Consider the following 12,901-nt stretch of genomic DNA (forward strand, 5'->3'; position numbering starts at 1 on the left):
CTTATACATTAGTAAATATAAATTTTAGCTAAATATAATCGTGAAGATACAATAGCTAAACAGTAACGAAGTCAATTTATTGTTCATCTGATTGACAATGTGTCAGTCAAAAACGTACTTACTCATTTCAAGTGGCGATATCGTTTAATAAAGAGGTTGATAAATGATAAGTGATAATTGTTTATGAAAATCAAAAATACTATGTATTTGAAATCATCCTATAAGTAGTTTGACGTCATGCGCACTTTTTGTCCGACCCCTGGCTCATTTGTAAATAATTAAAGCCTGATAACAGTTTATTTGACCCTCGCCATTTTGCGGATTTTCAATGGTACTAATTTCTTTTACTGGCAAATAGTAATCTTTGACAACGAACGTTGGATGTCATCCAATGTCACCGATGTAAACAAACAGAAAATATCTACGAATATATTCAAATATTTTATTACAAAAATGCCAATAAAAATTTCCAAAGATGCAAAAAAAATTGTAGTGAATGCAATCAAATACTTACAGGTTAAAAAAGATGAAGGATTACATAGCATTCCAATAAACAATGTTTTAAAGTGGGTTGCTGACATGACCGGTATTGACATTTAATAGTGCGGTTGTATTGAACTGGTTAGTTGTTTGGTTTAAACTTTAATATTTCATTTAAGGTTTATGTAGATCGACGATAAAAAAAAATTCTAAAACTAATGAGACTGTCTTGACTTTGCCACCTGTACAAAACAAAGCCCCACACAAAAAGAGAATTCAAATAGACGACCAAAGAGCATATAATCACTACGTTTTAAGAGACGGGACTCTCATACTAGCGAGTGGAATCAGTTTGTTTCGCAAATCATTACCAAAATGTACGACAAAGAACTGTCAAGGAACCATAGTACCAATATAACCGATTTAAATAGTGTATTACGCTACACGCTTGCGCTTCTTATCGATATCGATAAATTTTGTACTCGGAATCAGGTTAGCATCGAGTCCACATTTAAGCTGTATGTTATATAGTGGATAGTTCTTTGAGTGAACTAATACCTGGTCGGGCTTAATGTGGACCCGAATTATTTTTATACAGTTTATAAGTCGAGGTTTTATTTATTAAAAGCTCTATTTTCAAAATGATCTGAACATACATGTTTCTATAAATGTAACTTTTCTATGGCTAGATGTATCAGGTCTTCGTTTCCAACAAATTTGACCCACTGCCTGCATCTGAAAACATACAACCTTGGACAAACATGACTTTATCTACAGTTTATATTCCAAGTGTTTGCTAATGACTAATGAGATGAACAACTGATTATTTAGCGCTAATATGCATCTATAAATCATGGTTTTTAGCATCCAGTTATCAATAACCCTTTATCAATGCTCTAAATTTTTTATATATTCTATGAAGCCGATGGTCCCAGGTTCAAATCCTGGAACGGGCATTTATTAACTACTGACCATTTATGCATAAAATATGAAAATATGTTAACTACTGACCATTCATGCATAAATTATAGATAATTTTCCACTGCAAAACTTCGACGAATTAATTATGGTCATATTGCATTAAGTTATCAGGAAATTTCACATATTTTATTTAATTATTTACACTGATATACAAATAATCCTACAGTTATCGATAGTTATAGTCCATACCTAGTTCACAACGAAAAATAATATAAAATATCTAATTTTCGATGTGTTTATAGTCTGCTGATCCAAAATAAGGTCAAAAGTATCTAAAGCAATACTTACCGGTCTTCATCCAAGGGAAATTTCGCCTTTACAATTAGCTTTTACATGCCCCAAATCATCTCAATAGGATTTAAATCACAGTGATATGGCGGTAATCTTATCACTTTGTGTCCGTATGTGGAGAGAATCGTGTCTATTCATATATTGGTTCAGGTTTGTGACGTCTCAAAATCTCCACCAATCTAGCTTTGGATTCAGCCACTCTGCAATGACATGCTTTCTGTCGCCAGATGTTGGTGGTTTATTAATTAATATAATTAATTCTAAACATGATAGCTAATAAGCTAGATTGTCCTCTGTTGTGGGCAATGGGTCAGCGGACAAAGTCACTATTGGTTATAAATTATTAAAAAAATGTTATGTTACGGTTGCTACTAACATAACTGATTTAATTAATGCGAAAGGAATGTTATCGGGCATTATCCATAACTAATACATGTGGGCTCACTTAGATTGGGAATTAATTTCTGCGTAACAGTAACGTAACTTAAAATTATTTTTATTCATCGAATCATGGTAATCTGCTTTTTTTTCTTCATTATATACCAGAAGTGCATTAGGAACAAATCCGGATGGTCCACCGGAATGAACAATAATATGTCGTTTCCCTGTTGAAACGGCTTTCGATACTCCAGGTTCATTTTCGCTCTGCCAACATTTGGCGTGGTTCAGAGAAGTATGAATGTAGGTCTCGTCCAAATAAACTATAGGCATATTTTTATCCCTTACTTCTTGTATTTGATCCAAATAACTTTCACGCCAAACCACAATTTCGGAACGCTCCATCAATATTGACCGTTGGTTTCTGCATTTTTTATATTTGAATCCCATACTGTGCATCAGTTTTCGTAAGTACTGTTGTGGTGTAGTATATAATTAGTACGTAAGCATTGCATATATAATCGTGTAACCTGCCTAATTAGATCAGAATAAATCATAATCTTCATCGGAGCTGTTGTTTCATTAACGCCGTCCGTACATGGCGACCCTGCCTTTTAAGGCAGCGGTATCGTTCCGCGAGTGCAAGGTTGAATTAAGATGTGAGGACTAAATAGACTAATACTATATGAACTATAGTTGAAATCAAAAACAGTGTTTTGTTATAAATCGAACAATTACAATGGAGCACGTATACAGTTTTTGAGTTTGTACACTGTCTACTGCCTGTAAATCCAATGTGTAACCGGGACTCGGAGCGATGGGGCGAGATGTAAAACCACAATGTGCACGGATATCTTTTATTGATACCAACCACGGTCAGAGTAAGGTACACTTATAATTTATGCGCCGAGTACTAAAGTAACGATACGGGAGCCGTTTTGCGTCACCTAGTAGTCGGTAGATCGTAACTAGTGAGCCGGGAATCCGTCAACACCAGTAACTAATCTGCTGAAGAAAGATAACATACAAAATCAGCAAGCCTACTTATGAAATCTGAGTCGAACAGTCGTTAGCGTGTTCTAACTCGACGCCTGCGCCATCTATTGGTGGTTGATGAAAGTTTCCGTAAGGTGTAGTTGCGCTACTCGGTGCAGGATGGTGTTACTGGTACGTCGTTCTAGGTGATTGGTGTCACAAATGTCTTTTTTCAAAGCAGTGAGCAGAGTTTTGATACTCGGTACTTGTTTGCGCACGGCATACAATTCATGAATTTTATGCCTTATGGCACATTTATCGAAGTCGTCTATTTGAATTCTCTTTTTGTATGGGGCTTTGTAATTTGTTTTGTACAGGGGCAAAGACAAGACCGTCTCATTATTTATAGAAATATTATTTGTCGTCGATCTACATAAACCATAAACCTTAAATGAAATATTAAAGTTTAAACCAAACAACTAACCAGTTCAATACAACCGCACTATAAAATGTCAACACCGGTCATGTCAACAACCAACTTTAAAACATTGTTTATTGGATTGCTATGTAATCCTTCGTCTTTTTTAAGCTGTAAGTATTTGATTGCATTCACTACAAATTTTTTTGAAGAAGAAGAAGAAGTTTCTGTTTGTTTACATCGGTGACATTCGATGACATCCAACGTTCGTTGTCAAAGAGTACTTGTTGCCAGTAAAAGAAATTAGTACCATTGAAAATCCGCAAAATGGCGAGGGTCAAATAAACTGGGCGGTTACCGGGAAAATCGAAATTCGTCAATTGAGGGCATTTTTCTCTGTCACTCTAATTACGTCTTAGTCAGAGTAAAAGAGAAAGATAAAGATAAAGATATATTTATTTGCAAAATGTAGTGGTAAACATAGTTGGTCTGTAAGTAATTTTAAGTGCGTACATTTTACTTAATGAAGCATGCAAACTTTCCTTATTAACTAGGTACTATAACTAAGTATAGTATATAAAAATTTTGAACAATATAACCATGCATTATAATCATATACTTAACATTAATTAATTTATATCTAAGATTTACAAAATATTATAATCATTATGCATTATTATTTATTAGTTTAAACAAGTTAATTTAAATATTCATCAATTCTATAATAACACTTATCCAAACAAAATTTATATAATTTATATTTAAATTCAGGCATGTCGGAATCCCTTATTTCTACGGGCAAATTATTAAATATTTTTATAGACATACATAGCACATTGCTTACAAAGAATGCTGTCTTTGAGTGGAATGGGTAACATAGATCAGTGCCGTTTCGAGATTGATATATTGTAGTAGATGCCTTATTTCTAAATAAACCTATATTATATTTGACAAATAAACTTATCTCATAAATGTATAATGAGGGTAGTGTCATCACTTTTAATTTATTAAAAAGAGGTCGACAGGGTTCTGTTTGATGCACACCACATATTGCCCGTATAGGTACATTTCTTTTGTAGCAGAAACACTTTCTGCATATTACTACAGTTTCCCCAAAGTATTAGACCATAACGCAAATTGGACATCACATGTCCATTGAATGCTAATAGGGCAGTTTTTTGTGAAGAAAGTTGAAAGAGCCTTCGTAGGGCAAATATAAACTTGTTCAATTTATCAATTAGCGTTTCAGTATGGTCTTTCCAGTTAGTATGGCAATCTAAAATAACACCTAGGAAACGAATTGATGACACGCATTCAATCGCATGACCATCATAGTTTATATTTACGTTCCTTGGCTTCCCTTGTGGTGCATAAAATTCCATAAATTTAGTCTTAATGAGGTTAACTTGCAAGTTATTATTTACGAGCCACAGGTTGACATCCTCAAAGACTTGGTTGATTTCATTTTCATAATTTTGGGTATCTTTCTCTTGTACGACTATAGAAACGTCGTCAGCAAAAAGCGTCATCTTGTGATTAGTAAGAGATGGCAAGTCGTTAATATAGACGAGAAAAAGTAATGGTCCAAGGACACTGCCTTGAGGGACGCCAGTTGTAGCATTAAGACAGTCGGATCGATATTTTATTAACGTTTTTGTGGTATCGTCATATTTCGGTATTTCTGTACATTGAACACGTTGGTTTAAGTAAGTTCGTACCCATTCATGACAGTTTCCTCTAATACCACAGTGGTATAGTTTTGTCAGTAATATGGTATGATTTACTCTGTCAAAAGCCTTTGACATGTCCATAAAGATGCCAGTGACAGGTATTCTATTATTCCTACAATTCAGAATATTTTTCATGAGATCCAGTACTGCTAGTGTTGTAGATTTATTTTTCAAAAACCAAATTGATCTTTGGTAAAAAGATTATGTTTTTCCAAAAAATCTGACATTCTTTTATGTAGAATTTTTTCAAATTTTTTTGATAATACTGGTATTAGCGCTATGGGTCTATAGTTTAATGGATCGGTTATGTCACCCTTTTTCAGTAAAGGTTTAATAATCGTGAGCTTAAGTTTGTCAGGAAAGACGCCTTCAGCCATAGATAAGTTTATCAAATGACTTAGTACAAAGATCCCCGCAATTTGCGAATTTCGGTTTTCGCGGTAGGTAGGCCCCCTGTTGTCAGGCTTTATGTCTTTATTTCGGCATGATTAAATTGGTGGAATGTGAGCTATCACAGAATATATAATTGCCAAAGTCAATTCCAGACTTACGTTTATACATTATATTTTAATACTGAAACGGTTTTTGAAACTTTATATTTATACATAGTCGATTCTATATAGGTTGGACACACATTTCCGTCAGTAGAAAAGGGCGGCAAATTTGAAAACTTTAGATGCCATCACAGATCTACAATGAGTCGATGACGCTTACGATATATTTGGCCACTTTGATGGCGGTAAATGTGCCCTGGTCCTGTCAGCATATCTGTCTCTCTCTCTCTCTATCTCTCTTACTTATAGCTGTGTTCTTGACAGACGTTACGGCGGACCACCTTTCTCACGATCGACCATGGTGGCGTGGCGGTCCGGTACATCTATCAATAACAGCTTTTAGAACGACTAAATTAGGGTAAAGGCACCAGTAGTCAGCCTTATAACGCATTTTTAAAGTTTGCACTCTCGACGTTTCTACAGGATTAGTCGGATAAATAAACGCGTAACATGGTTAGATCAATTGTTTATTATAGTTTTAAAACAAAGTATGCCAAAAAATAACAATCCTCTTTATAATATCTATAATTAAGATTAAACAAAAAATGCCACTTTTCTCCAGTAGTCAGCCTCTAAAATCCAGTAAGCAGCCTTTGTGTACCCAGTACTCAGCCTTTATAAACTATTAATAACAATGAAATAAAAAACACTATTATTTGTATTAATGTTAACGATATTACAATATTTATCATTCCTAGGTAGGAAGCTAGAGTATATGTAGGTACCTATACTCTTATAAGTACAATTCTCTTGCCACGAAATTTGTAGGCCATAGGTGCTTAAAATTATTCTTGCAAACTAATAAACACTGTATTTATCTTCTTATTTTTTATTAATGAATTTATTTATTTAATAGTATTCATTATTTTTAAAATCGGTTTAAATGCTGGTGAAACCCGTGCAGGGGCCCGTTAGATATTGGAATATTTCTCAACAAAAGTATGTATACACTTTTGAACCTTATTTAAATGAGTTAAAGTTCATAATATTTGGCAGCGACGTACCAAGGAAGATTAATGGCTGAGTACTGGATCCGTGAAACCCAGTGGTCAGCCGCATTAAAACGTTATTTCAAATGCGGCTGACTACTGGGTTTTACTTTAAATTGACTGAGACATGCCTAACTAAATTTGAAAATGTAAATGTAACGGTCTTAACGGTCGTATTGGATCGAAAATAAAAAAAATAACTAATAACCCAAAGGTCAGCCGCGGGAGGCTGGGCACTGGATTTTTTGTAAAAAAGTGGTATCCAGTGGTCAACCTCCTCAATTTATAAGTTAAATATTGATATTTCTATTTAAATATAACGCAATTTAATAGATAAACTAACCAATAAACCCATCATTAACAAAAAACAGTAACTTTTTATATTAAAACATATTTTTTCTCACGCGTTAATAGCACACCACGTGCAGTAAAAAATATGGCGGACATGACATTCTAGCTCTCGTCAACAAACATCACCTTTATGAACGAGTATATTTCCTCCCCCCGATACCTCACCGCACCTGCCGCGTTACGTATTAACGAATAAGGAATCAGAGCTCCTATTTGACTACTCGCGATTTGTTTAATCGAATATACCAGATATTTATGACCAATAAACGACTTAAAAGGCTGACTACTGGTCCCTGGCTGGCCACTGGTGCTGTTACCCAGTAAGATTTTGGAAAGCGTTTTAGAGAAGAGAAAAAACTATATGCATTCCTTTTCAGGGGCCATAATAGTAGCACAGCGAAAAGACAGTAACATTTTCTCTGACTATGCACGAATGAGAAAAGATCCTGGCCAAACTATATATTCCATGTTATCCTAATATCCCACATACATATAACTCATGGTCACCCTAATTAGAAAGAGATGCAACGGCCCACTTTGACTTCTCATGTATTAATATTATTATACTCTTTTCCATGAAGTACTCTATCCAGCTAATTATGTACGTCTGTGCTCTTTTCTTTTCAACTGCCAACTAAATAATATCAATATTCCAAATTATAATTTAATACCGTTTCCTAATTCTTCTTCCATAAGTGATGTTATAACTTATTTAAACTTTGAATTTCAAGATATAGTGTATTGGTCTAATTTGCTTCCCTGTTTTGAACATGATTACAATGATATTATGCGAGACGTGGTTGTTGAACTGGTCAAATTTGAATCGAAATATGACTTTTTGGAGTTTCTTGATGATAACTTGATAAGACTGATTTTGTTAAGTTATATACTGACGGCTCTAAAACTAAAGATTTTGAACATAGGAAAAGTTTTTGAATGTAGTAGTTTTTTTTCAGTATTTTCGGCTGAAGTATTAGGCATAATTTATGCTTTAGAACATATTCGTAATTATTATATAACTAAAAAAAAGTTTTTGATTCTATCTGATTCCATGAACGCTTTACAAGCGCTTAAAATTAAATGTGTAAGTGCATCTGTAAATTATTTAATTTATAAGTTAAGAAGTTGTTTAAGTTCTTTGTTGAATAGAAATATTACTGTTGAATTTTGCTGGGTTCCGGGACATTCAGGAATTTTTGGTAACGAACTAGTAGACAAGCTTGGACAAGCTTGCCAAATCTACAGGAGATATACAAGTTTGTGATTTAAAAGTACCTCAATCCGATTTAGTACCTTTTGTTAAAGAACTTATGATTAGACGTTGGAATAACTCATGGTCTAAATCCAAAGAAGTCAAAGAGAAATGGCTTGCAGAAATAGTCCCGGCACCCAGCTCCAAGTCGTGGTTTGAATACCAAAGAAAATATGTAGAAAGGGCATTTATTACAACTATATGTAGATTGCGCATTAGTCATGCTCGTTTTCCCGCACATCTTTTTAGATTAGAGCTAAGTGATTCTGCTGTTTGTGCAGATTGTAATTTTGATGTATGTGATCTTGAACATATTTTTTTCCATTGTCCTTCATTTAATTTACAAAGGTTATTGTTTGTTACTATGTGTATGGATACTGGTTTGCAAGTTCTGCCAAATTCAGTACAGGGCCTTTTGAAATATCCACAATTATATCCTGTAATCTATCAATTTGTTACTCATACTATAGGTAGTTTGTAAATATCTCATGTAACTAGTAGATTCGTGTCTCATTTTTATGTGAATTAGTTATAAGTAAAGTACTTATGTTACTTTTGTATTTCATGCTTGAGCTGATGGCCTAATTGCCAATGCTCGTAATAAATTAAAAAAAAAAAAAACAACTGCCAACTGTCAATCATGTCAGTGTCACTTATTATTACCGTTATAATTTGAAGTGGGTATTTCAGATCCATCTTCCATCTTATTTTAATCTATCATAATAATATTGTTCGTTATGAATTCAAATATATTAATCGTGATAGCAAATACTTGCAAGATCAATGCTTAAAATTGGTGCTTAGTGGTTAAAATAATACCACACAATGCCTAATTTGAGTTTCCTCGATAAATACTCAAATAAATCGTCTAAAACTATATACGTGTGTACATTTGAATCTCCAGTGGGTGACGTGATTGCAGCTGCAGATAGTGAATACTTGTATGTTGTCACTTTCGAGGATTCTAAAGTGTTCGAAAAAAGTTTCAAAACTCTTAGTGATGAACTGTCGTGTAATTTCAAACAAGAGAAGAATGGTATTTTGGATCAGTTTGAAGAGGAACTCAAGGCTTATTTGAATGGTGTTTTAAAGAAGTTCTCAGTGCCTATAAAAACCTATGGCTCCGATTTTCAGAAGGTTTGTTTGTTTACATTTGTTCTGGCCTAGGTTTTCACCGTTTTCACTTTACCTAGTTGGTTTTTTTAAATAAAAAAATATCAATCAATGAATTAATTTTCTCGTGTTATGGCTCCATCAAGGTGTTGATTATTCTGCCAATGTCAAGGTTGGAAAAGACTGTAAATAAATATAATTCTTAAATAAATATTATAAGACAATTAGATCAACCTAGTCCCACAGTAAGCTCAATAAGGCTTGTGTTGTGGATACTAGACAAATAAATACTTATATACTTCAATGGAAAACAGTAACACATTCAGTGCCAGAAAAAAAACGGCGCACTACCCCAGAAACCGGTGGTCTATAGCTGCGTACGAAACAACCCGCCCAGCGGGTTGTCCGTACATACCGTACGTATGTTGGGCATCTGAACAAAGTTCACGAGCGCCCACCAGGTGGGTTCCCGGCAGTGAATGTGTTAACCTTTCGAGACCCGTGGGCTCCCTGGGTAGCCAGCTCCAAAAACCAATGAAGGAATGTCGCTATATTTGTTCGGGTCTTGAAAGGTTAATAACTCAGGATCAAATATTTGTGATAAACACACATATAAATACCAGAATTCGATCCCTCCTGCTTCACAGGCAGGGTCACTATCAACTGGGCTAGGCCATTAAATTTATGTTCCATTTAATATATTATATGTTTATGTTTGAAAATAACTTTTATATTACTATTTGAAGTATTAGAACAAATGAAATTATTTTCAGAAAAAAATTTAATTTGTTTTTATTTCAAGTAGAAACACTACTATATAAATTATAAATTGAAATAAATGTCATATACTAAGAAAAAGTGACCAAGGCCTCCAGTGCCCCAGGCTGGAATCGAACCAGCGTCCAGCGTCAGCGTGAAAATAATTTAATTTTTCTTCAAATAGTATTGATTGGCAGCTCCATCTCTCTCCTAGCTCGGTATCACCTGAGTTGATCCAGTTAGAAGGTATGAACCATACTGTTCTACCTTAGAGATGGCTAGGGGGCGCTGTAAGCCTTCAGTAAGAAATGCATATACTTGAAAAATTCGACCAATGCTGCCGTGACCCCGGTGGCCGAGTGGCTCAAGCACCTGCCGCGATAGCAGAGGACGCTGGTTCGATTCCAGCCTGGGGCACTGGAGGCCTTGGTCACTTTTTCTTAGTATGACATGTATTTCAGTTTATAACTTCTATATTGATTTCACATTTCAAATTTGACCTAAAATATTACAGGAGGTATGGAACAAGCTAATAGAGCTTCCATATGCATCAACAATGTCTTATGGTGACCTGGCTAAAGCCATGGGACGGCCAGGCAGCCATGCCAGGGCTATTGGGGCAGCCTGTGGAGCCAACTCACATCTGGTGGTGGTGCCCTGTCACCGTCTGGTTGGATCTACGTCTAAAGGTGGCTTTAACAGTGGAGTTGACAGGAAGGAATGGTTACTTCAACTTGAAAAGAAACATTCATGACTTTGGTAAGGTTTTTACTTGAATGTAAAATCTGTATTATAAATAAGTAAAAAAATAAATCATGTTGATTTTTTCACTTAGTATTTAATATAATAAATTAAGTAGGGTGAGTGTACCAGTAGTCCATCAATTCAAACTTGTTTTCTTAGTCTTCCAATTTTATTATTGTGGTTTTTTAGTCTTGAAAGGAAATTTATGAAATTGTAAATTATACCTCAAATTAAGTATCATTTATTACAAATTTTATTGATGGTAAAAGCTGGTGGATACTGGTACTGGTATTGTACAAAGTCCCTCTAAAAATTGGGCCTGGTACATCCACCCCAATACCTTAGTATGTACTTAGTTAACAATATAGTAACTTTCATGCAGTTTTGTGCGCCCAATAGTATGCTAGTACTACACTATAGTAGAAGTAGTTATAATAGTAATAGTGGCAGTAGTAGTAGAAAAAATGCAGTGTATTAATACTTAGTTCAATATGGAAATTAATAAACAAGACTGAATGAAATTGTGCCCAAATAGAATACTTACCTAAGTACTTTCGTTTGGACTGAATCTTAAGAATCATGAAATTTTTTACCATCCAAAATCTCATAAAGTTATATTTAATCCCTAATTCACTATTTCAAGTTCACAATTAAACAAAATCTCAGTCCCTTATTATATTCTAGTATTTTTTAAAGACATCAATGCCTGGATGCCCAGAGTGTTTTAGTTGCAATAAATACCTAATAATTTAAAATTACCACTGAACTGACACCAAAAAGAAATTTACCTGTAGGCTCTGAATCGGCAGGTTACAAATTGTTTAATTTTTGTTCCAAAAACTAGAAAGGGCAAAAAACACAAACAATTATTACAACATTGTAACGAAACTTCCATTAGACTTTTCTATGAATATCCGCGCCGGTTGAGGTTGTAGTACAGTTTCCTGAGGTCCATGAGCTCCTGGTGCGTGCCGCGCTCGGCCACGCGTCCGTCGTGCACGACGCAGATGGTGTCGGCGTCCCGCACTGTGCTCAGGCGGTGCGCGATCATCACGCACGTGCGCCCGGCCTTTGCCAAGTCCAGAGCTTCTTGTACCACCTGACACCATAATGTTGCTGATGATTTATAATTTACAAGTTTTACATGCATATATGTTGTAGATGCGGTTACCATTCCTCATCCTTATTACTTAGGTATAGCAGCACCGGTGTACATTGGTAACAGGGCTATAACCGCGAAAATCGAAGTTCGTCAATTGCGGGCATTTTTCTCTGTCACTCTAATTACGTCTTAGTGAGAGTAAAAGAGAAAGATCTCCGCAATTTGCGAATTTCGGTTTTCGTGAGTTCAAGCAGAGTACAAAAGACACCTTCCTTATCAAGTGAGTGGACAGTTCTTAAACATTTATACTAACGTTGTTAAACTAACGTCTATTCCTGTCACTGGTTTGGTGGTGCTCACTTTGAAGGGTAAGGTATCTTTAAGAATGTCAACAAGCAAAACAGTCCGTAGCACGGCACGCGCTGGGACTGAATGTGTTATATATTATGAAAATATAGGCCCATAGGCCCATGGGCCCCATGGCAGGATGAAAAGGACTCCTTCTTGAAGGAGTGGCCAGACACAGCACTGGACAGAGGTCAGTGGAGAGATTGGGGGAGGCCTTTGCCCAGCAGTGGGACATGACAGGCTCCAAATAATAATAATTATAATAATAGGCCCATAGGCCTAAGATATCTGAACATAAAAAACAAAATATGTACTTAATTCAATTTTGAGTTGAGGTGTCAGTTTCGAATAATAACTACTTGGATATTGTTTTTTAGGAATAATAATTAAATTACTTCAAACAAATACTATTTTGCATAAAAGTTCCAGATTAATT

The 12,901-nt window shown here is 35.1% G+C and overlaps 2 protein-coding genes and 1 pseudogene across 6 annotated transcripts in view; 2 read left to right on the plus strand and 1 right to left on the minus strand.

Moving 5' to 3' along the window:
- The first annotated feature begins 7,934 nt into the window (after nt 1-7,934).
- Nucleotides 7,935-9,023, plus strand: LOC133524345 (uncharacterized; annotated as a pseudogene).
- An 89-nt stretch (nt 9,024-9,112) lies between these two features.
- Nucleotides 9,113-11,101, plus strand: LOC133524342 (methylated-DNA--protein-cysteine methyltransferase). The gene is made up of 2 exons (XM_061860312.1): nt 9,113-9,536; nt 10,786-11,101. Exons 1-2 carry the CDS (start codon nt 9,225-9,227, stop codon nt 11,023-11,025), a joined length of 552 nt encoding a protein of 183 aa, XP_061716296.1. The 5' UTR covers nt 9,113-9,224; the 3' UTR covers nt 11,026-11,101.
- LOC133524326 (ATP-dependent translocase ABCB1-like) overlaps nt 11,023-12,901 on the minus strand; it is a 45,370-nt gene continuing 43,491 nt past the window's right edge. For all 5 annotated transcript variants that reach the window (XM_061860272.1, XM_061860270.1, XM_061860271.1 and 2 more), the window contains one exon: nt 11,023-12,114. In XM_061860272.1, coding sequence (XP_061716256.1) covers nt 11,920-12,114 — 195 coding nt within the window. In that variant the 3' untranslated portion in view covers nt 11,023-11,919. The remainder of the gene's footprint in view (nt 12,115-12,901) is intronic.

The sequence above is a fragment of the Cydia pomonella genome, chromosome 13 (assembly GCF_033807575.1).
Source record: "Cydia pomonella isolate Wapato2018A chromosome 13, ilCydPomo1, whole genome shotgun sequence".
In the NCBI taxonomy this organism is placed as follows: Eukaryota; Metazoa; Arthropoda; class Insecta; order Lepidoptera; family Tortricidae; genus Cydia; species Cydia pomonella.

Excerpts from the sequence above, each read along its gene's own strand:
- LOC133524342 (XM_061860312.1), top strand. The coding sequence starts at position 9,225 with ATGCCTAATTTGAGTTTCCTCGATAAATACTCAAATAAATCGTCTAAA. Across the intron at positions 9,537-10,785 it reads ATGGCTCCGATTTTCAGAAG|GAGGTATGGAACAAGCTAAT; the intron begins GTTTGTTTGTTT and ends AAAATATTACAG.